Genomic DNA, 24,190 nt, shown 5'->3' on the forward strand with positions numbered 1-24,190 from the left:
TGTCCATCTGTCTAGGCTAGGCTAGGCCACTCAAACCCACAGAGATCAGTGTGATCTGCCTGCCCTCCACCTCCTGAGTGCTTGTCCATCCGTCTAGGCTAGGCTAGGCTAGGCCACTCAAACCCACAGAGATCGGTGTGACCTGCCTGCCCTCCACCTCCTGAGTGCTAGGATTAAAGGTATGTGTCACCACATCTGACTCCACTTTAACTTTTGAGCTAAGGCCTCTTATTGAACCCAGAGCTGCTGATTCAGCTAGCCTGGTTGGCCATCAAGTTCCAGGGACCCTCCTATTTCTGCCTTCCTAGCGAGATTATGTGCTTGTGCTTGCACTGCCACATCTGACTCTGTGTGTGTGTATGTATGTATGTGTGTGTGTGTGTGTGTGTGTGTGTGTGTGTTTATATGTACATATGTGTTCATGGTCACCAAATGAGGGCATCACTCTTCACCTTTTCCCCATGAAACACGTGAACCATAGCTAGGCTGGTGGCCAGCAAATTCCAATAAACCCCCGTCTCCATGTTTGCCAGCTCTGCAGTTCCATATGTGACCATGCCCAGCCTCTTACATGGGTGCTGAAGACTTGAGTTCAGTTCCTTAAGGTTCTCTACCTCTCCATCCCCCTTAACCTGGCTTTTTACATAGGTTCTGGGGATGTGAACTCAGGTGCTCAGGCTGGCACCAGCAGCCATTTTCCTAAATAAACACCTCCCCAGCTTCTTAGTTGACTTTTGTCTATGGCAAAAGGTCTGAGCTCATGCTCCAGCCTGTGGCTTGTGTCCCATCCTAGCGTTTGTTAAGATCACTGCTTCTTGTTTGAATGGATTTTGCTCTGGTTGTCGAGGCAGTTGGGCCATTTGTGCAAGAACTCGTTTCTGCTGTACTGCATTAGCCCACACATGTCTGCTTCTGACAATGCTACTGTTTTGGTGAACACAGAGTTGCTGCAATTTTAAAATCCGGAATTGTGAGTCTTCTAGTTATGTTATCTTTCTTGGGTTTCGGTTTGGTATTTTTATTGTTGTTTTTCTGCTCTGTGTCCCTTGAGAGCCCACCTAATTTCTTAAATGATTTCTTTCTTTCTTTCTTTACATTTTTTATCTATCGTGTGTATGCATGTAGCACTGTGTTGATGTGAAGGCCAGAGCACAACTTGTAGGAGTCACCTCTGTTTTCAACATAGAGGCTGTAGGCTCACACTCAGGCTGTCAGGCCTGTAAACATCTCACTAACTCCCAAACTGAGGTTTTCTACTGCAAAAAAGAAACGCCATTGAAAAACTCTGGTAGAAATTACTTAGGATCTACCCATCACATTGGTATCTTGACAGCAGTAATTCTTTCAATGTGGGATGTTTTTCCATTTTTATTCCTTTTTTTTTTTTTTTTTTTTTTGATGTCTTTAGCAACATTTTACAGTTTTCAACAACCAATATGATGGTGAATCTTGACTGTCAACCTGATAGGATTCAGAATCTTCTAGAGGCCGCACTTTTGGTTGTGTTGGTGGGGGCATTTCCAGAAATTTGACAGGGAAGCAGGAGTACCTCCCTCAAAGGCGAGTGGGACTATGTCACAAGCTGAGGTCCTCAGCTGAATAATGAAAAGTGAACAGAGGCCGCAGTCATCTTTCTGCTGCCTGAGTGCAAATCCACCGTGGCCAGCCACTTCCCACCCCCGCCTCATCCCTCCCCTCCATGATAGACTGTGTCTCCTCATGCCATGAGCCAGGGCAAAACCTGCCTTCTGCTGAGTTTTTGTCATAGCAACGAGAAAGTAACTAATACAGAATTTCTTTAAGTCTTTGGTTAAATTTAATCCTAATCTTTTGTTCTCTCTTCGAGTCTCTCTGTCTCTGTGTGTGTGTGTGTGTGTACATGCGCGCACACACACACACACACACACATCCAAACCCATGAGCACACACATCAGATGTCCTACCTTCCAGCCTTTCCTTCCTCTGCCTTATTCCTTTGAGACAGGGTCTCATGCTGAACCCAGAGCGAGGCTTGGTGAGCCCCAGCCCCAGCAATCCTCCTGTCTCTGCCCCGCAGTGCCAGGGTTACACGTACAGGCACAGACATACCTAGCTGTTTTGGTTTGTTTTTTACGTGGGTGCTAGGATCTGAACTCACCCTTCTCTATAACTCCCATTTTATTATTTTTTAATGCCATTGCACATGGGCATTACTCCTTCATTTTTTAGATTGTCATTATTGCACAGGAATGCAACTGATTATTATGTTAATTTTGTATAACTACTAAATTCAATAGCTATAATCTCTCTCTCTCTCTCTCTCTCTCTCTGTGTGTGTGTCTGTGTCTGTGTCTGTGTGTAGTTGTTTTGGCAAGAACTTGCAATAGTGTGTTGATTCTGTTCTTAGCTGAACTGCTTTCTTGCTGTCAGTGTTGAGCACAACACTAAAGCTTATTGATTTTGCTCTATGGGCCAGCTTTTTTATCTTCATCAGTTTCCTCCATTGTTTTTCTTTATCTCCGCTCTGATCTCCAGTGTTTCCTTCCCTCTCTAGCCTTGGTTTGGTTTGTTCTACTTTCTAGCTGTCCACAGGATAAAGATCTTCCCTCTGTTTGAAGGCAGCAGATGCAGCTCTGGACGCCTTGATAATGCTGTTCTCACCTTGTTGCGTAAGTCGCGGTGTTTTGTGTTTCCTTTGTTTCACATATTTCTAATTTCCGCGGTGATTTTTTCTGACACACTGGGGTGTTAGAAGCGTAAATTTCATATTTTTGTGAGGGTTTTTTTTCTGCATATTGATTTCTAGTTTTGTCCGACTGTGTTTTCTGTCTTTAAAAATGTGTAATCTGTTCTGGAGATTTGTGTACACTTGAGAAAAAAGTGTTCTGTTGTTGGGTTGAGTGCTCTGTTTATTTCTGTTATGTGTAATTGGTTCTTGGTGTTTTTTCATCTATTACCTTATTAATCTGCCATCATTGAACTTTCACCATTGACATCTTCATTTATTGTAGAACTATTTTCCCTTGAAATCTCTCAGGTTTTGTTTCATAAACTGTAGAACTTCCATGCATATGAATTTTATAAATTCATATGAATAATTTTAAAATTATTCAGACTACAAGTGCCTGTGGTTTTCTTTCTATATTATGACTATACTTTTAGAATCTTCCATTCTGATCTGAGATACTATGGTTCATCCACTGCTGTGTGGGATTTCTTCTCCTCACTCTCTTTTCCCCTCCTTTTTTTCCCCTTCTCTTTCCTTTCCTTCTCTCCCATCTTCTTTCTTTATCTCCTTCTCTTTCTTTTCTGAGAGAGGGTCTATGTAGCCCTTACTGATCTTAAAATGGTGTCCTTCTGCCTTGGTCTCCCATGGACTGGAATTACAGACATGTGTCACCATGCCCAGATGTGTTGGCTTCTTCATGTGACTCCCCTACACTGTTTCAGTAGCCTGTAGACCACCATGATGAGTGCACCGTCGAGTCCCAGTTACTTTTCAGTTATAGTTCACTGATGGCACGTGCTGTGCAGCTTTTCTTCAAATGCTTAAGGGCCAGGCATGGGTATCTTCTTGGCTGAAGTGTCTGTTAATGTCTTGGCCTATTTTAGTAATCAGAGCATTTGTTACCGATGGCCTTAGGGGCATTATATGACGTGTATATTTTATGAGGTAGTCCCTCGTCAAAGTCCAGTCAGTTGTTTGTCCTTTTATTCCCTTGACAGTAGCTTAGTGGAGTAGGAATTTTTTATTTTGATGAGTTTACCAGTGTTTTGCTTCAGTTTTTAGTTTTGGCCTTGGGCATCCTATCTTCGGAAGTCATTGGCAGCTCCCCACTTTGAGCTTTCCTATTGTGCTCTAGGATTCTTCACAGCTTTGTGACTTAGACTTGGGCTTGTGGTCCGTTTTGAACTTTGAAGATGCATCCAGGTCTACCTAGCTCACTTGTGTCCATGCAGTGGTTCTGGCTCTATTTCACTGCTTTGTTTCTTGGTCAAAGATCAGCTGGTCTATTTACGTGGTTTTAATTCTGGGCTCTGCTCTAGTCTGTTAATCGTTGCTTGCTCCTTTGGCCACACTTTCTGTTACTGTGCTTTGCAGCAAGGCTGGGGTTTTCAGGTAGTGCCAGCCCTATAACTCTTTGAACATTGTGTTGGCTGTTTTGAGGTCTTTTGCCTCTGCATATGAATTTCAGATCAGGTTGCTAATACTGACAAATCTTTGTGAGGGTATTTATTGGGATTGCATTGATTTATAAATCATATTATTAAGAATACAGACAATATTAGATCTCCCTACCCACAAATACAGAATATTGCTCCATGTAGCTAGTTTTTCTCTGATGTTTTTTACTAGAGTTTGACAAATCTCCATTGCAAATTGTGTTTGAGATTTATTCCTATTTACTTGGCACATTCAATTCAATAGCACTGTTTCCTCATCAAGTGGCCGCTCATTGCTGGCATATCAGAGCATAACTTTTCATCTTGGCCTGGCCTCTTGCAGTCGTGCTTAAGCTGTTTTTGTTTTTGTTGTTGTTGTTTTTTGTTTTTAGCCTAAGAAAGAAACCTTTTGGTCAGTTCTTCCAGATATTCTACATAGATGATCATGTCAGGTCCAGAAGACTTCATGTCTTTCTTCCCAACCTGAATGCCTTTGAATTTCTTCCACTTGATTGTTGAGTTAGCTGTAATGCCCAGTGTGACGTTAGAAGAATTGGTGGAAGAGGGGGCCTTTGCCTTGCTCCTGACTTTTGGTGGGAAAGCTTTTGAGTCCCTTATCACTAACCCTGGAGTTAACGATAGGGATTTTATAGATAATCTTTCTATATCTTGTGTGATTTTTTTTTTTTTTTTTTTAAAGAAAGTATGTCTGGCCTAGAATTTGCTATGTAAACCAGACTGGCCTTGAATTCACAGATATCCACCTGCCCTTGCCTCCCAAATGCTGGAATTAAAGGTGTGTGCCACCACACCTGGCATTATGAACTGTTTTTTTGTTTTTTCTGCTTCTTTTTTATTCAGTGTTCTGTCACTGTTTTCATGGTGTTTCAGAACAACAACAACAAAAAAATCATGTTATTACTTATATATTTACTATCTGGTTAAAAAAGGCATAAGAAACAGTTGCAAACAGAATTTTTTTTCTCTACCCCTATATAGATGGCCGACAAGTATCTGCAAAGTTCAACCTTGTGCTACTCGTGTCATTTCACACTTGAAACGGCAATTTACACAGACGGAAAACTAAGAGTTTTTTTTTTTTTTTTAATTAGAGACACAATACTGTGTAAGTTAGCCCTTACTAAAGATATTCAGTAAGAAGATGGAGCCCTTTTAATCTCAGTGTCTCAGTGCTGCTTCCCCTCTGCCACTTGCTCTTCACTGGGTGGCACTGCTGTGCCCAACTCGGGATGTTCACTGTGCGCTGTCTTTTCTGTAGCCATCGGTGTCCTGGCTTCTGGTGTCTTCCTTCTTTCCAGTCTTCACTGGGACTCTGCTGTGCTCAGCTCCTCAACCCCCTTGTGACCACCCGAACTCCAGCTGTGGCTTCTCCTGCAGCCCTCAGCCCTGCAGTGACTTCAGCTCACCTGCCTCCATCAGCCCTTTCTTGTTTGGACTAGAATGGCTTCTGGACTTCCTGTGAGAACAAGAACGACCTCATTTGCTATAATAGCCTCAAGACGCTTTTGTTTTAGAAGCCTCAATTTTTTCTTGGCTTTCTCTGTTGCTATAACTCCTAGAAAGTTCTTCAGAAAACGTCTTCTACCCTTGTCCTCTTAGAGTCATTGCTATTAGTTCCTGAATGTTTTTCTTCCCCTTCTCTTCCTGTCTCTCCTCTCCTCTCCTCTCCTCTCTCCTCCTCTCTCCTTTCCTCTCCTCCCTTTCCTCTCTTCTCCTGTCCTCTCTCCTTCTCTTCCCTCCCCTCGCCTTTTTTCTTCATTATTACCTTTACTACTGTTTTCTGAAGTCTCAGCAAAAGAGAAGGAGAAAGGAGAAGGAGGAAAAGGAGGAGAAAAAGGGAATTTGTTTTATGCTCTGTGTGTGTGTGTGTACCTCTGTTCTTCTATAACTTTTTCTCTTTCATATATATATATACTTTTAAAATCTATCTCAGTTTCCTGAGAAGCTTCTGTTCGGTGGTCAGTGACTTTAAGAATTCAACATCAGGATTTTCACTATCACTGGCCACATAGTCCTGTGATAACTCACTTGCAGTCAACTTTCTCCCCTGTGCATTTCATTTCAGCGCACACCCATTGTTTCTCATCTCTGCTATTATTAGCTCCAAGGGGTACGTTGATGGCCCCTAGACCTCAGAAGGAATTAAACTTGAATTGATTCCAGGAAGACAAACAACGGGCAGTCTCCCTTTATGCTGACATGACCCCGCTTGTGACATTTAATACACCTCACACTTTTAACCTGAGTACCGAAGGACTGATCTCTGATGTTCTTGTCATTGTGGGCATATTTTCTTCTTGGAGCTCTTTTCTGCCATTCACATTTTTATTATGTGTCTCCTTCCATTTTTCTTTCTCTTTGTGTTAATTCCTGGTGGGGCCTCATCCATGGCATTTAGGCCATTCTTTATAGGCTCTTCTCCCACAAGAATCCACCATCACATGACTCTTGTTCTTGAAGGTACTACTGCATTAATTCTTGTTTCCTTTTGTCACATGATCTCTTCTGTTCTGCCATCCATGCTTTCTTGATGTTGGATTTGGATGCAGGATGAAAGTCCTTTTTGCACATGAAATGGGTGAATGATTCCCCCACTTTGGAATCTGAGGTAGGGAAGCCAGCCTGTACGTCTGTGAGGGATGTAAAAAAGCTCAGGCCACCATGAACTGATTTTCCAATGTGAAATGTTTCAAATGATGAACATGCTGGGGTCAGCCCCACTTAAATATGGTATGTAAGACTTCTTATATAGAACTGGATTCAAAACACTAAAAACATTTTACGTGTGTGTGTGTGTGTGTGTGTGTGTGTGTGTGTGTGTGTGTGTGTAAGTGCAAGACAGAATGTCATGGCATGTGTGTGGAGGTCAGAGGTCAGCCTGTGGGAGACAGTTTTCTCCAACATATGGTCTCCAGGGACTGACAGGTCATCATTCTGACATCAAGTATTTACCCTCTGAACCATTTTGCTGGTACAAAATATCTGGATTCAAGTTACTAATATTTGAGGGATTTTTCTTGCCTGCCCATCCCCCTGCCCTCAGCTGGATTGGCCCACTGTAAGACCCACACCAGAATATTTATTCATCTTTGTTCATAAAAGATACTGATCTGTAGTTCTCTTTGATGCTTTTATTTGTCTGGCTTTGTTATTAGTGTGATATGGCCTTTCAGAATGGGTGAAGATGTGGTTTTTTTCTCTGTTTCTTCTCACAGAGACGGGAGAGAATCTGCACACCCCACCCTTATGTGTTTGGTCGAAGTCTCCCAGCACCCATCTCTCTGGGCTTGCTACTTTGTTTTGGACTGTTGTTATTTACTACTTATTTTGGCTTATTATGTATTTTGTATTCATGTATTTTGGCTTATTCTAGTGTCTTGTGTCTTCTCATAAGGTGTGCATTTTGGCACATTGTATTTTTCAAGGAACTTATCTATTTTTGTCTAGTTATCCTGTTACACTCTACTTATCCACCATTTAGTGTGATGGTCTAAAAGCTACCAAGTCCCCATTCTTTCTCCTTCATCCCTTTTCACTTTTTTCTTCACGTTTTCTCCTGCATAATTCTATTCAGTTTCACTGATTTCCTCCTATCACATTTTTGTTCCCAATATTGTATTTTTCCTCACATTTTTGTTTTTAAGTAAAAGTGATCATTTCAAATTTATGCATTGCCACAGTGTGGACGTGGAGGTTCAAGACAGCTTTTGGGAGCTGGGACTCTCCATTCATATATTTGAGGCAGGGTCTCTCTTGTTTCTGCCATCCTGTGTACTCTGGGCTAGTTGGCTCACAGCTTTCAGGTGATTCTCTGTCTCATCTCGAATCTCACTGTAGGAGTGAGTGTTGGAATTACAGATGTGTGCCACTGTGCCTGGCTTTTATTTGCATGGGTCCTGGTCACCAAGCTTATGATGTAAGTAGAGCCATCTCCCCAGCCCACCAATATAGAGCTCGTTTTTAAAACTCTACTTTACTTGGGCTGTTTAGGCCTCTACCTCCCTTCCACCAATCCCCCAACCCTAAATAGGAAAGAGAAGGTAAATGGGGAGAGGGGGCACAGGCTCCTTTCTTTGGGGAATATACCAATCTCTGTCCACAGCCAAGGCAGCCAGAAGTCTCCCCCAAGCTGCTATCCCCAGGGCATTTCTCCCGTCTGTCTGCTCCAAACCACCACACTGCCTCTGGTCTCTCCAAACTGCTGCAGGCCACATGCCAATACCACACACCACACCTTCTCTTTCTGGGTTCTTATTTACGTCCTCAGAGTTCTAGCCCACACCCTCATCCAGCTGGCAGGAGCCACACCCACACGAGACAGTTAACAGCTGTGGACAAACTAAAGCTGACTAAAACCCCACACTTGGGATTAAAACAAAAACATACGTACATAACATAACTGAGTTTACAAAGAAACCAAAGCTTCCATTACATACCAATTGTTTCTTGAAATTTTTATGCTCAACATTCTAATGGCTGTTATCGTGACTTGTGTGGTGTCTTTGTTTGACAGTTCTGACAGGAGCAGGTCTGGTTCTGGTGCATGCTTTCTCGCTTTGTAAGATGTTACTCAGTTGTTATGGAATACTGACTAGTCTGTAACGGGCTAGCAGTGACTGGTGTAAGTGGTGTTTGTTTACAAAGGACATAGCTATCCTGGCGGGGCCTTATTCGGAGGATGAGTCCATCTACCGGAGAGCTGAGCACTGCTCCCCTGTGCTCACATGGGGCCTGGAGCTGGAGGTGGGGGCCTCTGTGAAGAGTTCCTGCTTCAGACACAGTGCTCAGAAGGCTCTGCTATTTTTTTTTCCTGTACATGCAGGCCTCCCTCTGCTTCTGGGGCAGGCCCTGATTACCTGACACAAGGCTGAGAGAAAGCTGGGGGGATTTGTCACGATCTGTATCTAGGCATGCCAAAAGGGACAAGGGACCTTTACAGCCCTTTAGTATCAGCCTCGGTGTAGATGGACTAGAGGTTGCTGTGGGGTTCTCACACGTCACTAGGAGTTCAATGGCATATACCGAGGCTTTTCTCAACTATGCAGCAAGCATGCCGAGCTCGGCATGGGTGAGGGAAACCACCAATGTCATTGGCATATCTATACCTGCAACATTGTTTGGACTGAGCAGGTCGTACTTAATTATAATACAATCTCAAAAATACTTTTTAAAAAGCCACTGGTATTTCTCTGTTAAAACTCTACTACTCCATAAGGTGATCTTGCAAAGTGTGGCTGTGGTGCTGTGTCCTGGTGAGTACCAGGATCTCTCAGCCTGTGCGTTCCAGAGATTTCATCCCTCTATATTTGGAGGCCTCTTATGCTTCTCCCCTCTGGTGTATCCCTGTAATCAAATGCAATGTCCTGCCTGAAGAGGGGAGGACAGCCCCTTGTCTGTCAGGCTGGAGAGCCTTCCTCCCCTTCATCAGCTAGATGCCCAGTCTCCAAGTTCCTGTGGATATCACAGGGAAGTTGGCCAGGGATGCCTCCCACCCCCACCCCAAGCCTGTGGAGGGGCCTCCCCTCTTCCCCAACTCCAGTCTCCATAATGAAATTCCTCCCCCAACTTCTAGATCCCCAGGGCCGACCTTGCCCAAGATAGGCAGCTTCTTTGCTGTGTCAGCATGGCCACCTAGCTCCAGACTGTTTCTGCATATGCCATAGAGTTTAGAGGTTTAAAACCATTTTTTTTTTCCCTGTTCTAGGAAGAGAGTCTTCCCGTTCCTGCCATCCGTGGATAGAGGAGCTGGGCTGGAAGCATGTGGCAGGTCCTGAGAGGCTGGAGGGGGGCATGTCTGAGCCCACGTGGAGCCCTGGCCTGGGCTGTGGAGGGCCAGCCACGGCCACCCTGCACACGGGCCATCGCCAGTGCCGCCTCTGCTGGCCAGGATGAGTACAGCTTCGTGGTGGTGGGCGCAGGCTCTGCTGGCTGTGTGCTAGCCAATCGGCTCAGCGAGGACCCGAGTTGTCGGGTGCTGCTGTTGGAGGCAGGGCCCAAGGACTTGCTGATGGGGAGCAAGCGGCTCCAGTGGAAGATCCACATGCCTGCTGCCCTTGTGGCCAACCTGTGTGATGACAAATACAACTGGTACTACTACACCGAGGCGCAGCCCGGCATGGATGGCCGTGTACTGTACTGGCCGCGAGGCCGGGTCTGGGGGGGCTCCTCATCCCTCAATGCCATGGTCTACATCCGCGGACATGCCGAGGACTACAACCGCTGGCACCGCCAAGGTGCCGAGGGCTGGGACTATGCACACTGCCTGCCCTACTTCCGCAAAGCGCAGAGGCACGAGCTGGGTGCCAACAGGTATCGAGGTGGCGATGGCCCACTGCACGTGTCTCGGGGCAAGACCAACCACCCCCTTCACCAGGCCTTCCTACAGGCAGCACATCAGGCTGGCTACCCGCTCACCGAAGACATGAATGGCTTCCAACAGGAGGGCTTCGGCTGGATGGACATGACCGTCCACCAAGGTACCGACCTTTGATTATTTCCCCCCTAATTACAGTCATCCCTCTTGACTCTGTCATAGCCAGTAAGTGCCAAAATAAGGCTGGTGTTAGGTGAGAGGGTGTTTCAGGACGCAGCCCAATTACTTGGGTGTTCCATGAGCCTCTAGGCCATGTGACGCAGCAGGCGTGACTGCGGAGTCCCCAGGGGCCTGCGCAGCCGGGATGGGGCGGTCTAACCCTACAACCACAGATCTAGGAAGCTGAGAGAGGTAGGGATTTCAGTCCTGTGCTGCCTAAGGCCAGGGCAGACACAGTGGCCTGGCTGAGGGTAGGAGAGGCTCTGGAAGAGTGAAGAAACAGCCGTGTGATGAAAGGCCCACGGTGTCGAAGAGACTTGCACATGAGCAAGCTGAGGCAGAAAGAGACAGCACAAGACTACGTATCCTCTCAGCCATCACCTCTTTGTAGACAGGGCCAAGTAGACACAGAGCAGGGAATACTACAGGGCCTTGCTCACAGCAGGGAAGAGCAATCGTTGGGGCTGTCAGTAGCCCGGGCTGCAGGGTACGGTATTCGGGTCACAGGCACCCCTTGAAGGCAGGCCTTGCATTGTCAAGGGCAGGATAGATTTGCTTTCTCCAGCAAGTCCGTCCTGCCCAGGTACGAGGGGAATCTTGCTCCGCCCTTCAGGGAAGCGCTGGAGCACAGCCTGTGCCTACTTGCACCCCGCACTGAGCCGCCCCAACCTCAAGGCGGAGACGCAGGCGCTTGTGAACAGAGTGCTATTTGAGGGCACACGTGCAGTGGGTGTGGAGTACTTCAAGAACGGCCAGAGCCACAAGGTGAGCTGACCCCCGTGGGAGGGACTCCCGGGGCATGAAGGGATAGGCAGCGGCCTGGCAGTCAGGCTCTTGCTCTTGCCCACGCAGCCACGTGCTCTTTCTTGTCCCTCCAATGGGTTGACAGATGGCACCAGTGACAGGATTGTCCCTGGGGTCACACAAGACAACAGCTGTCAGACGCCCCCCTCGTGCCTCCGTAAGCGTCTGTCTGCCACACACTCCACAGCAGTCCCCTAGTAACGTCTAAACAAATGTAGCCATGTGCTATCAATACATGGTGCTTTTCTTCACTCGGCAATGTGCCAGAGACAGCCTCGCCCCACCCGCCCTCTCAGGAGATCTGCCTGTTTTGTTCCCTCTAGTTATGGAATCACCTTACCTGAACTCTGGCCAACCCTGCTTCTAAGGCCCCTGTCACTGTTACAGCTACTGCTGGGAGTCATACCGTGGTGACTCTGTGCAGATTGCTTTTAAGTAGCCAAGCAGCAAGCCCCCCCCCACTCTCTCTAGGACCTGGGAGCAGAGTCTCCACAGTGGTGTCATTTCCTGGTGCCACGTTCTTGTGGTAGTGACTAGAACTGGGCGCCTCTCCATGAGGCCGTAGAACAGCTGGCTTTCCGAGACGTGTGATTGGTGCTTCCCTGCCTCTTCCAGGCTTACGTCAGCAAGGAGGTGATCCTGAGTGGGGGTGCCATCAACTCTCCACAGCTGCTCATGCTCTCTGGTGTTGGGAATGCAGAGGACCTCAAGAAACTGGGCATCCCTGTGGTATGCCATCTGCCTGGTGAGCTCCCTCTCCAAACCCAGCAGCTTGGAATGAGGAGGTGGCACTTCTTGAAAGTGTCATGTCCTTCCTTCCTATAAATATGAGGCCCTCTTGCATTCTGGATCTTTATGCTGTTTTCCTTCACTCTCCCCTAGTCAGCCTCTGTGCCCTTTAGTAGCGCATCCTGTAACAGGAATAAGGCTAAGACAACTGCCAGGAGAGGTCTGTGGTGCTAGAGGTCTGTCTCCAAGATTTCTAGCTGCTCTGAGCACAAGGGAGGCCAGCTCAGGGCTCCAGAGCCACTGTTCATGTAAAACTCATAAGCTTCATCTTGTAACTGTCTGGGATGTCCTTGAGGGCTGGGCTTGTTTCTTTCGTCATCCTCCCTATACAAGGGGCTGGCCTTTCACAGGGAGCTTTCCTAGAAAGGCCTATGAAAGTGGTCTGTGCCTTGACTGCTTAAGTAGAGTCTGCACAGCATGCTGGGGCTGTTTCTTCCTTCAGCAGACTAGGGGAGACGACGGGGCTGACAACTGTTAATCTGGACAACAGACACACAGTGACACTTACCAAGCAGTACCTGTTGTAACTGTGGGCCCTGTCCTTGGAGGGTGCTGCTGAAGAGGGCCAGTCAAGGGCACCTGACTGACTGCTGTAGAGGGAGTGACAGGCTTTGGCAGCATTTGAGAAAGGGCCAGACTTGTCTAAGAGGTGGAAGCAGTGTCTCTAAGCAGGGGCCACGGCCAGCAGTAACTGGCTTAAAAGACTGGACTGAGGAGAAGTTCCCAAAACCAGGGGTTCTCCCCTGCATTAGCCAGTTTTTTCTAACCACTCCTTCCTGTGCCAGGAGTTGGCCAGAACCTGCAAGACCACCTGGAGGTCTACATCCAGCAGGCGTGCACACGTCCCATCACCCTCCACTCAGCCCAGAAGCCTCTGCGGAAGGCCTGCATCGGTCTGGAGTGGCTCTGGAAGTTCACAGGTGGGCCTGCTCCTGGTGACCTAGGTGGCTGTGGTCTGCGGGCAGAGATGGGCCTTGGGTTGCTAGGTATAAAGATGGATGACAGACACCCAAGCCCATTTTTCCTTCTGTGAGGTGAGAGCACAAAGGTCCTGTCTGACAGGCTGCTGTGAGGGGGCAAGGGGCAGAAGTATCAAGGGACTGAGCACAGGAGCCTGGCTCCATGTGACACCTACAGAGCAGGATGTGGAAGGGCTCATAAACCAGGTAGACTTTGCAGACCCAAAGCTCCTCGCTTAGCAGATAGCTGCTATTTGAAGTTGCAGTGCTGGGTGAGGTCACCTGGAGAAAGAAGGAAGCTGTGTACACACCTTGATGCCGAGCGCCAAGCCTAGGAAGACAGGCAGGGGAGGAGAGGGACACCTGCCACAGCCTGACTGGCTCCTCCGCTTGTGAATTTCAGGGGATGGAGCCACAGCCCACCTGGAGACGGGAGGGTTCATCCGCAGCCGGCCTGGGGTACCGCATCCAGACATCCAGTTCCACTTCCTGCCATCACAAGTGATTGACCATGGTCGGAAACCCACCCAGCAGGAAGCTTACCAGGTATGCAGAGAGCCAGAGACTAGGCCTGCCTTCCTGCTTCTGCCTTAGAATAGGTTTTCATCGGGATATCTGTCCTACAGTGTAGACCCCAGTGGCTTCTGTCTGAATGGAAGAGGATAGGGTGCCTAAACCTGACCCCAGGGAGAGAGCCCAGGAGCTAGTCCACAGGATGTGTAGAGGGCAGCATCTGTACCAGTGACAACAGGCAAAACTACCTCAGCCCCGGGATCATCCTACGAAAGTTTCAGACAAGGGAGTAGAGGCCAGACCGGGGATGGAGTGGTTGCAAGAGGGTCAGACACTAAACCCTTGCTCTGCACAGTGAATGCTGAGGCCCCGCCCACAGGGAACCTGGGCTTCTCTGAGCTTCTGTGCTGTAGTTAATGGAGACTACTTTGAACTGTAAAGTACTTTGAAAGTAGTACTTTGACTACTTTGAACAAGGCTCTTCTGGACCCTTGTAGGTACACGTGGGAACCATGAGGGCCACAAGTGTGGGCTGGCTCAAACTGCGAAGCACCGACCCTCGAGACCACCCTGTGATTCAGCCCAACTACTTGTCCACAGGTAACCCAGAAGCTTCGTTCGTGTCTTCTAGGCCTGGTATAGAGGCACAGAATTAAGGAAGTTCTACATGGCTCCTGTTTGTCCCTAATCCTTACTCTGGATCCTAACACCAGGGTTGCCCTCAGTTCTGGGCCACATAAGCAGCCTGGGGCCCCACTTTGCATAGCAGGACATAGGTACCACTTTCAGAGCCATCTGCAGGCGGTACAAGCACCAGACCTGCGCCTATTACCTGCCTGGTCTTTCCTGCTCTGACTTTCAGCATTAAGAGCAGGCCGCAGACCCAGGCCTCTTTGCATATAGCACAAATACTCAAGAGGAAGGTTTTAGGCACCCCCACCCGCCCCACCATGGTATGAGGGCTTGACAGCCACAAGGGAGCAGAGAGATTGTACATCCTTATTTCTGGTTTGCAGAGATGCCAGAACTCAGACAAACCTGGACCTCTTGTGGCATTGTTTGTCAAGGATGCTTGGTTGCCAGTCGCTGCCTCTGGGCAGGTGACAAGCATCTGCAGCTTGGTTCTCTGTGTCCCTGATCTTTGTCCCCTGATTTGACTTGGCCAGCAGGGTGAAAGAAGGGGAGCCTCATTTATTTCTCCTCCACAGAAACCGATGTTGAGGACTTCCGTCAATGTGTGAAACTTAGCAGAGAAATTTTTGCACAGGAAGCCTTTGCTCCCTTCCGGGGCAAAGAGCTGCAGCCTGGAAGCCATGTCCAGTCAGACAAAGAGATAGATGCCTTTGTGCGGGCAAAAGCAGACAGTGCTTACCACCCCTCCTGCACCTGTAAGATGGGCCAGCCCTCTGACCCCACTGCCGTGGTCGACCGGCAAACCAGGGTCCTTGGGGTAGAAAACCTCAGAGTTGTTGATGCCTCCATCATGCCCAGTGTGGTCAGCGGCAACCTGAACGCTCCTACTATAATGATTGCAGAGAAAGCAGCGGACATCATTAAGGGGTGCCCTGAACTCTGGGACAAGGATGTTCCTGTCTACAAGCCACAGACTCTGGCCACCCAGCGTTAAGGCAGCCACTGCCTGAGGATGACAGAGGAACTCACGTCAAGCCAAGAGATCCAACTAGTACAGCTCTGCCCCAGATTATTTCCCAAAACTGTGTAGAATCTTGGGGCCCAGATGCCCCTACTCCTGGCTAAGACTTTCATGGTGTCTGAGGAAATGAGGCCATGGTAGCCAGGGAGGCAACTTCCCTTTTACAGTGTCTGAGGGCCCTCCTCCTGACCTCCTGAGGTTAACAGGGAGGTTAGCTCTCCCCATGGATTTTGTCTCTCTTGTCCTCTAGCCATCTCCAGCCCAGTGTTCTGCTGTCAGGAGTGGAATGATCCTTCCCCTGGTCTCCCACCAAAAGCCATTTCTGCAAATGCAAAATGGTTGAACTGGCCTGAGCTCTCCAAAGAAGCTTTAATTGAGGCCAAAGGCAAGATAGAAGCTCAGCCAGGGCTGGCACCTGAGCTCATGTCCATGATCAGAGGGAGAGGCAACCAGCTGGAGGTACCTTTTCTTCACTCCTCTCCTACCCTGGTTCAAATAAGAAGAGTGAGGTGCACAGATGTGGGCTCAGGTGACTGTACAACTCATGCGCACCTCTCTGGTTCTGGTTCTTATGAAACAGTCTAGAAGAGGCGGCTTGCAGGACATTAGTCAAGAAAAGGTCATTTTGGCCTTACTGCTGAAGATTTTATTATGTAACCCTTGCCACACAGACAAAAAAAAAAAAATGCAGTAATATAGAGCCAGTCCTGCAGGCCAGGTGACTACTTCATGCCAAGGATGTGAGCCTAAGAGGACCTTTCATGGTGGCCCTGGAAGTGGTCCAGACACCACAGCCACTCTGCAGATGCGGTTGGCCATTTCTTATTCTCTAGACATGGAGACAGTCAGCATGGCACTGAGGATGACAGAGAACAGCAAAGAACAATGGAGTGAGAGATAAATCGACCGGTATTTGAGCCTGGGTTGGGGAACAGATGTCAGTAGCATTTGCAAGAGCTCTTTGACTCATAACTCCCTCATAAGTTCCATGTGATCCAGTAACTTGTTTGTGGACCAAGATGCCTCACTCTGACTGTTCTTACAAGAGAATGAAGATCAAATGCGCTTTGGATTAGATTACTTCTGAGTATGTCTAAAGCCATCATCTCCAGTGGGGAAGAATCACAGTATGGAACGCTATGTTGCTGGGCCAAGGTTGGAGGGGGAATGTCAGGATCCCAGGCTCCACTAGGATTGACTGGGAGTGGCATGAACTGCCCTCTGAACTTCTGCATCCAGAGAGCTGCATCTGAGAAAGACCCTTCTAAAGGTTGAAAAAGGAAGGTATCAACCACTACACTTACTCTGAAAACCAGGCTGCTCTTGTTTCATCCCACCTGCACCTTGCCTTTTCTTTTTTCCTGTTCCAAAAGAAGGCCAGGAAAGAAACTCCTAGGCCTGCCAAGAGATTCTGAAAAAGCAGGTGTCACACGGCAGTCATTTGTAGCATCCGCAGTGTAGCCAGCACCCTGGGGAGGCGTGTTCTGCTCAGCATGGCAGTGTTCTACGAGAGGAGGTAAATTCTGGCACGCTCTTCAGTCACATCCCCGGTCTTTCTCTTACTCTGGCATACCAAGGCCCATTCCACATGTTGACATGGTTTAGCCACATAAGGAAATGAGTTTCTGGAGGTAAACGTTACATGCCCAGAACTCACAGATGGTGTTGGGTCCCTTGCTAAAGCGCTAATGGCAGCTCCTGTTTGCAGCCCAAGCAGAACAGAAGAACATACAGGAGAGCTCTGCCTTCAGTGTCTGGGCCAAGTGCCAGGGCAAGGAAGCCAGAATGATGCAAGTTCTAAAGTGGGCTTTACCCAGGCCATGTTAGACTGATTCTCATGGGAAACTGGACAGCCTTCATTAGCTACGTAGGCTCCTTGGCAAGGGGCCTGTAATACCTAAAACATGGAAGGCCAAAACTGGTACACACACTCCTAGTAAGCATACGGCCCAGGGTTGACCCCTACCTAGCATCAAAAAGAAAAAACTGCACGTGTGCCCACAGCTGAGTGGGGAGCCGTGCCGTGTTGGTGGAACTTGGGCCTATCTCACTGCTGGCCAAGTGCCTGACAGGGTAACAGATCATGGAGGGAGACAGGAACAACTTGCCAGTAGGACCAGAAATAGTCACAGAAGCAGGTGGTGAAAGCACACAAGCCCTTCTGCCTCCAGTGCCAGCTGCAGGGTAATTTCCATAAATTCAAATTGATTCTTCTCACCCACCACACCGTATCCCTCAGGCCTCAAGGTTTTTCATATTTCCACTGATAAACTACCACAACATCAAATCTAATGCAAAGATTTTTTTTTTTAATCTTCAAAATTTTTGGATAAAAGAACCTGATCTACCCCTATCTGTTAGCTGCTGGCCTGGGTGGCCCCTCCTGGCTGGGCTGCCACCTCTGCTGCCCATTCTTCTACCAGCCCTCCCTCACCCTTGTTCTCAGAGGCCAGAGACTGAGACCCTCCCTGTTTCTCCACTGCCCTTCCAGTTCCCAGAAGGAAGAGCTGGAGTGGGTGTTTCTGTGGGGGAGGTGTGCCCATGATGCGTAACTTTTTACAAGTAAACCTCAACACTCCATCCCCAAAATAAAAACGGAAACAACGAAGATCTTAGATCTTCAACAACACACAGCATGGAATCGAGCTGGTCTAGCAGGTAGTGTGCCCGGCTAGAGTCTCCTCAGGTGGCTAGGGCTACGGCCTCAGAGTGCACCCCTCTAGAGCTAGGGGCAGGTCTACGTACCCAGCGGACATTCCAAAGGAGGCTTTTGCTGTTGATTAGCAGATCACAGCGATTTCCACACTTCCTAAAGTCGTTAAAAGCATGAGTTTAAACTAAGTGCAGTATTCCAAAGAACTCAAAATCACCTAGGGGGTGGGGCGGGAAAGCAGAAGCATTTCGTCTTAAAACTTCCTTAAAGAGGGGGGAAAAAAACATGCTCTACAACTTCGAATTTTTCTTGCAAAGAGAAATTTAATATTAGATGAGAGGTTGAACCAGGCTGGAAGCAGACATACTGTGAGGTGGTGCAGCCTGGAAAGCCAGGCAGCAGTGACGGGTGGACTCTGGGAAAGATAGTCAGCCGTCCCCACCGAACGACCGAACACGTGGTGAGTGTGAGAGGCTGATGTTACCAGTCGCACAGGCAGACAGACAAGAGTCCAAGGTAAACGCTGATGGTGGTTTAGCCCTTTAGGAGAACAGCGCACTCTGCAGCTGGTGTGAAGTTACCTTGAGCCTCGGGGGAGCCCGAGGGCAGAAAAAAAAGCTGCCTAAAGCTCTCATGGCAGAGCCAGCTGTGTGAAGAGAGCTCCCCATACAATGAAATTATTACACAGTTTACTCTGAAGAACAGTTTGCATTTTAATAAAAAAGGCTTTGTGTCAGGAAATAGTCATTTACAAACCTTGAAGTGTTTTGTTTTGTTTTGTTTCCTGCATCTGGAGTAAGAATGTCTTCAGAAGAGGTTTGTAAGGTCTTTATGACAAAATTTATTTACAAAAAAAAAAAAAAAAATATGTTTCCACAGGTTGTCTGTGTACTAGTTAAAAATTCTGAACTCAAACTGCTACCTGTATTTTTGATTGCAGAGAACCCTTAGCAAAGTAATGGGGTGATGTCACATGACTGTTGACAGAGAGGGACACCTGACAGTTCTAATGACCCCAGAGCCCACTGTCCCCAGGCGTGCAGTCAGTGCGTGTATCCTCATGAGAACTTCAGCCCTCATTCAGTTGCATGTGACAGCTCTCAGAGAAGACACACTGCACAGCGGCTGTGCAAGGCAACAGGGCTCTGTCCTGACCCCAACATTCATAGGTCGCCACAGCGCTCCCCTCCCCCAAAGCCAGCACTTCTTATTTTTTAAGCATCCTCAGGGATGTGAGCAGGTGTGCGCCGCTTGCCTGTACAGTAACTCCTGCCTCAGAGACCCAGACGCATCCTGCCTGGGCAGCTGAGGAAGCCAGGTCAGTGGATGCCACTGGGCCGAGTAGCCAGCTGGACCTGCTATATAACTAACTGACCAGAGAATTATTAAAGTGAAACCAAACCAAAGACAGGTGCAACCCAGGTGGATAAGAGGTACAATATAAAATCAGAGAACCCAAAGAAAGGACTGCAAGTAGTCGACAGCATCTTATGGAAAGATAGGTTTATAGTGACTCAAAATAGCTTAGAAAAAATTCTTAAGTGTCAAGTTCTTTTGAACTCAAAAGTTTATCCCCAAAAGATTCTTTTACTGAATATGTGAGGATTGGCTCTAATTCTCCAAGTTCTGTTTAGCCCAAGTAAAAATACTAATTTCTAGATTTTGGTGGGAAACTACAATTGTTAGGACCCGTGGATATTGCTGCAGTTCAAATACGGAACGATAATTACAAAATATAGACCATCTCTTTACAAATACAAATTGTATATTACAAGTCATGTACAGTAAATCTCTAATTTTTAAACAAACTAACGTATCTAAGTTTTACCTGGTTTGCAAGTGCGGTACTCTTCCAGTTTACAGTTGCCCTTAGTGTGACAGACCTGACCGTCTGAGTGACGTTCTCTCATGTAAACTGGCATCGCTTAATGGAACTGTCCGGTCCCACTCCCCTTGTCATGGCCACTAGTAGCTGGGTACTCCTGCGTACCGTTCAGAACAGCTGCACGGGAACTAGGAAGCAGTGTGTTGGGGGATGGGATGTTGGAAATGGATTTGCTGGGCCCAGTGTCTGATATGCTAGACCGATGGCTGAGGTAATGACACAGGTGTGGTGACTGTCATCACCTTTAACCTCTCTCTCCCCCCTGTCTTCAGGCTGGTGGGCACGTGCCCTGGGTGTGAGACGTGGACTCCTGGGCAGCCCTTCTGGCCTTGGTGCAGGCCAGGCCGCCCTCCTCACCCATCCGTAATCTTCTGAGGCTGGGCCCGACTGCGTGACATACCACATGCTTGGCCACTAAGAGCCTGTTCCTACCAGGTTTATGGCTTCCATGAGGCATGGTATCACTTGTACAAAAGTCTAATTGAGCATCTTTCTCCCGATCGGTGCCTAACCTTTCCTAACTATGAGGCACTTTATCCCTGGCCCTCCTGTGCCCGTCTCAGGAGGGAGCCAGCCTGCCCTCACTGGGCTACAAGGTGGTAATGCAGATCATTTCATCTGCCAGGTCCTCTTCCTCTCGCCCAGGGTCTGGCTCCTCATCACTGTAGCCCGGACCAAAGTCCTGGAGTTCATAGTCCTGGCTGTGTGAGATGGGGCCCATGTCCCCATTGGCTCGAGGACACACACTGCCGTTGAGCAGAGTGCTCGCTGCACTCTCCATTTCATCTATGGTTAGGTCACAGGCATCGGCAATTTCATGTTTTGTTGCTGATACAAATTTTGGGTCCCTTGCATAGCGTCCCAAGCCTTCAGAGATCAGGACCTGTACAGGAAAGAGGATCAATGGAGTGAGTGGAAAGATCCACTTGAGCCCTCACTGCATGGCATGCTGTAGGGACACCATCAGCCATGTCTGCTAGACTTTACACATGACCTCGGCTCTGCCAATGTCAAAGAGCTGACAAAGAGTGGAACCATTCGGGAAATGTGGCACAGACTGGTAAGATGATGGGACTTGACAACGCCAGCCGGTTTTCAGTCGGGTCTTAAATACCACACCTGCTGCTAAGAAGCCTCCCTCAGGCGACACGGTTGCAGAGGCCCCCCCCCCCCCCCCATCACCACCGTTCCCTCCTCATGTGAGGTTCTCCTGTTTCTGTTGCTGTTTTGGGACTTGTCCAAAGGTCAAAAGCCACCCCCACTCACCGCCTCTACCAGGCTGTCTGCACTCCTTTGCTTGTCACTGTTTTTGTTACGGAAGCTGCTGGGGACAGTCAGGCTGGCTGGTGTGAAAGTCCTATAGGAGATGTCTGGCTCATCTGTGTACCAGGAACTGCGGTGGAGGGATGGCAGGCTGCCATTGACCTGGTCCAGAGACTCTGAGCGGTCCACCTGGATCAAGGGGGTGTAGCATGGGGTCCAGTCCCGGTAGGGAGGGGTTGCTGGAGGGGTGGCCCATGACCTCGTAGAGTGGCTCGGTGAGTACTTCTGGGCTTTACTGGAATCGAGGCCTGCGACGGCCATGATCTGAGGAAGGAAAGAGAGAGAAGGAAGGCTCAGAGGTCTGAGCCATGGCCCCAGTCTGGCATGTGGCTGGCTGCTTTGCGGTTCTGCCTCTCAGAAGAATAGGAAAAAAATGCAAGTGTAGCAGAGACAGCTCTGTGAGCTTGCAGGGGACAGGGGCCTCCTAGCAGTGAGTTTCCTCTTCCTCAAAGCCATAGGCATTCTCCATGACTGAGTTGTCAGTTACAAACTTACATCGTTACCTCGGGATGAGGAAGAATTGGGAAGATGAATAAGCTACGGTATGTGAACACACTACCTAGGCCTCTCTGGGCTTCAATACTGAAACACACTTCAGAGAAATCCACGGACTCTGGCTCTTCCAGGACAACCATCATTTCCCTCTGCTCCAGTGCCTCTCAGCCTGCACTGAGCATTCTTTCTGCCCTGAAACTCTGGGCACAGCCTTGATTCTCACATGCCCTCCATGGGAGAGCCACCAACAACCTGTTTGCATTGACACTGTAGTTGTAGCCAAGGAATCCAGGCCAGCCCAGGCCAGTTGCTGAGACAAGACCTGGGCCTGCGCCTGGTGGATCACAGGCCCTTTAGGCCCTCCCTGACTGTTTAAGCTATGGTATTTGGTGTTCTCAGATTTCAAAAATTTCATCTTTCTTCCATGATGATAACAGGCAAACGAGATCCTTGTCAAGAGCACCGATTTATCTTCCAGAGGAAGCAAATTCAATTCCCAGAATACCATGGTAGTTTACAGCACGTATGAATGTTTTGCCTGCATTCATGCAAGTCTGGTGCCACTGGGGTTTAGAAGGCATTAGATCCCCAGAACTGGAATTACAGATGGCTGTAACCAGCCCACAAGAAAGGCAACTGAGACAGAGATGAGAGCCCATTCACCAGGGTCTTAGGAATAGGTGCTGGAAGAAGTGACTAGAAATCTGCAATGGCAACTGAGAACTAATGTGTTCAGAGCTTAGAGTCAGAACCTCAGAGATCCGGGTCTGTAGCTGGTTGGCTGGCTGGAGGTTTCTCCCATCTCCCTTGATTAATCACCCCACATAGCATCTCTGATGATAGTTCAAAAAATATACACCCCCCCCCCACACACACACCTATTCTTAAGACCCTGGGGAATGGGCTCTGATCTCTGCCTCAGTTGCCTTTCTTGTGGGCTGGTAGCCCCCTTAACCCACAGAGGAAGGTTACCCACCCTCGTGACCAGAGGGCCCCCACACAAGAAGCTGCTCAAGTGGCTTAGCGGAGGAACCACCTCTCTGAGGAAATAATTAATAGCAGCCATTGCTGATAATACGACAAGTGGCTGCACTGCTCTATGTTCAGGCTGGGCCAGCCCCAGTGTTCTATGATGGGAAGGGTGGGATCCAAGGATGCCCAGTCTACCCTTTGCTGAATGTGGAACTCCAGCAGGATGGGTCCTGGGGGATCTACCAGGGAGGGCCGCCCAAAGTACAACCAGACTGGAAGGTGCAGGCTCTCCGCTTCCTCCGGGAAGAAGTGAGTGCATCCCAGGTGGGACCCTGGGCAGGGTGGCCAGAGGCCCTCACCTGCTGCTGCATCAGGTGCAGAGGCAGGGCAGCGCGGTGAGGCAGGGCAGGTGATGGAAGGACATCGTCTTGGCTGCTCTGCCTGCGCAGACACTCAAAGTTGAAGGAGGACCTCCGATGGGCTGCGGAGTGGAAGCACACACATGTGGTGATGCGAGTCCTGTCTGGACAGTGTGTCTCAAGAGTCAGGAAGAAGCAGGCCTCCCGACTTATCCAAGAGAAACAGTTACACAACCCCCAACTAGGCATGGGAGGACCAAATGGAGCTGGGATGTTTCTGAAAGGTAGCAGCAACGAATCACTTTTCAAATGTTCGCCAGCTCTCAGACAGCCCAGGGGAATCTGTAGTGAGTCACAAGACCTGGGATCTACTGCAGAGACCCATTCTAGAAGCTTAGACATTTCATGTTGTACTAGCCCTGCCCTCCAAACGCTCTGCATCTTTCTGCGGTCCCCTATTTAAGCCTCTGTTTTAAAACGAGAGATCTGGCTGATCAGCTTAACCAAGCAAAATAACCAATGTCTTTGCTTGGAAAAACCTACCTTCCCTGGCCTAGATGTGAGCACATCTAAGAGCTTGCCATGTGCTGATAGTTGCAGATAGAAGCTCCCTGATGATCCACAGCTTTCGAATTTATGGTACATTAGGCTTAGAGTTCTGGGATCCTTTGGCAGAGCCAGTAGGGTCCTAGAAGCCCTTCCACCCTGTTGTGGGCTTCAGGGAGCCCTATCTGTGCTTTGCATTGATCCAACTACACCTTTTGAGCTGCTGGGCTCTTGTAGCCCAGCAAAATTCTGCATGACCTCAGTGCATGTATGGGAGATCCTCAGGGACTCGGCCCAAAGAAGCCTCCCAGACATTTTGGACCTCGCAAAAAGCTTTACAAACAGGTCTGCAAATGAAGAATTGGCTAAGCTCTTGGGTGGCAATGCCCAGTGGAGACAAAGCAGAGCCAGTAATGTACTCAAGATCAGTGCTCACTGGTATGCTGGGACCTCCCAGTGGAGCTGCCACCTGCTTATAAAGAAAGCCACTCCTTGCCTGATAACTGGTGTGACAACAGAAAATGGGCCTCTTGGTCAGCACA

At 48.6% G+C, this 24,190-nt stretch overlaps 2 protein-coding genes and 1 pseudogene across 3 annotated transcripts in view; 1 reads left to right on the forward strand and 2 right to left on the reverse strand.

The window, feature by feature from the left end:
- Chdh (choline dehydrogenase) overlaps positions 1 to 18,809 on the forward strand; it is a 33,080-nt gene extending 14,271 nt beyond the window's left edge. The window contains exons 3-9 of the mRNA XM_055612230.1: positions 9,869 to 10,640; positions 11,310 to 11,461; positions 12,116 to 12,245; positions 13,075 to 13,209; positions 13,652 to 13,794; positions 14,259 to 14,361; positions 14,970 to 18,809. Coding sequence (XP_055468205.1) covers positions 9,923 to 10,640; positions 11,310 to 11,461; positions 12,116 to 12,245; positions 13,075 to 13,209; positions 13,652 to 13,794; positions 14,259 to 14,361; positions 14,970 to 15,388 — 1,800 coding nt within the window. The 5' untranslated portion in view covers positions 9,869 to 9,922 and the 3' untranslated portion in view covers positions 15,389 to 18,809. The remainder of the gene's footprint in view (positions 1 to 9,868; positions 10,641 to 11,309; positions 11,462 to 12,115; positions 12,246 to 13,074; positions 13,210 to 13,651; positions 13,795 to 14,258; positions 14,362 to 14,969) is intronic.
- Positions 5,870 to 7,094, reverse strand: LOC129680617 (corepressor interacting with RBPJ 1-like; annotated as a pseudogene).
- A 1,564-nt stretch (positions 18,810 to 20,373) lies between the features above and the next one.
- Cacna1d (calcium voltage-gated channel subunit alpha1 D) overlaps positions 20,374 to 24,190 on the reverse strand; it is a 294,805-nt gene continuing 290,988 nt past the window's right edge. For both annotated transcript variants that reach the window (XM_055612225.1, XM_055612224.1), the window contains 3 exons: positions 23,103 to 23,224; positions 21,220 to 21,540; positions 20,374 to 20,836 (listed from right to left, as the gene is read on the reverse strand). In XM_055612225.1, the coding sequence (XP_055468200.1) occupies positions 20,543 to 20,836; positions 21,220 to 21,540; positions 23,103 to 23,224 (737 nt within the window). In that variant the 3' untranslated portion in view covers positions 20,374 to 20,542. The remainder of the gene's footprint in view (positions 20,837 to 21,219; positions 21,541 to 23,102; positions 23,225 to 24,190) is intronic.

This window comes from Psammomys obesus, unplaced genomic scaffold (assembly GCF_907164565.1).
Source record: "Psammomys obesus unplaced genomic scaffold, mPsaObe1.curated_primary_1811, whole genome shotgun sequence".
Taxonomy (NCBI): Eukaryota; Metazoa; Chordata; class Mammalia; order Rodentia; family Muridae; genus Psammomys; species Psammomys obesus.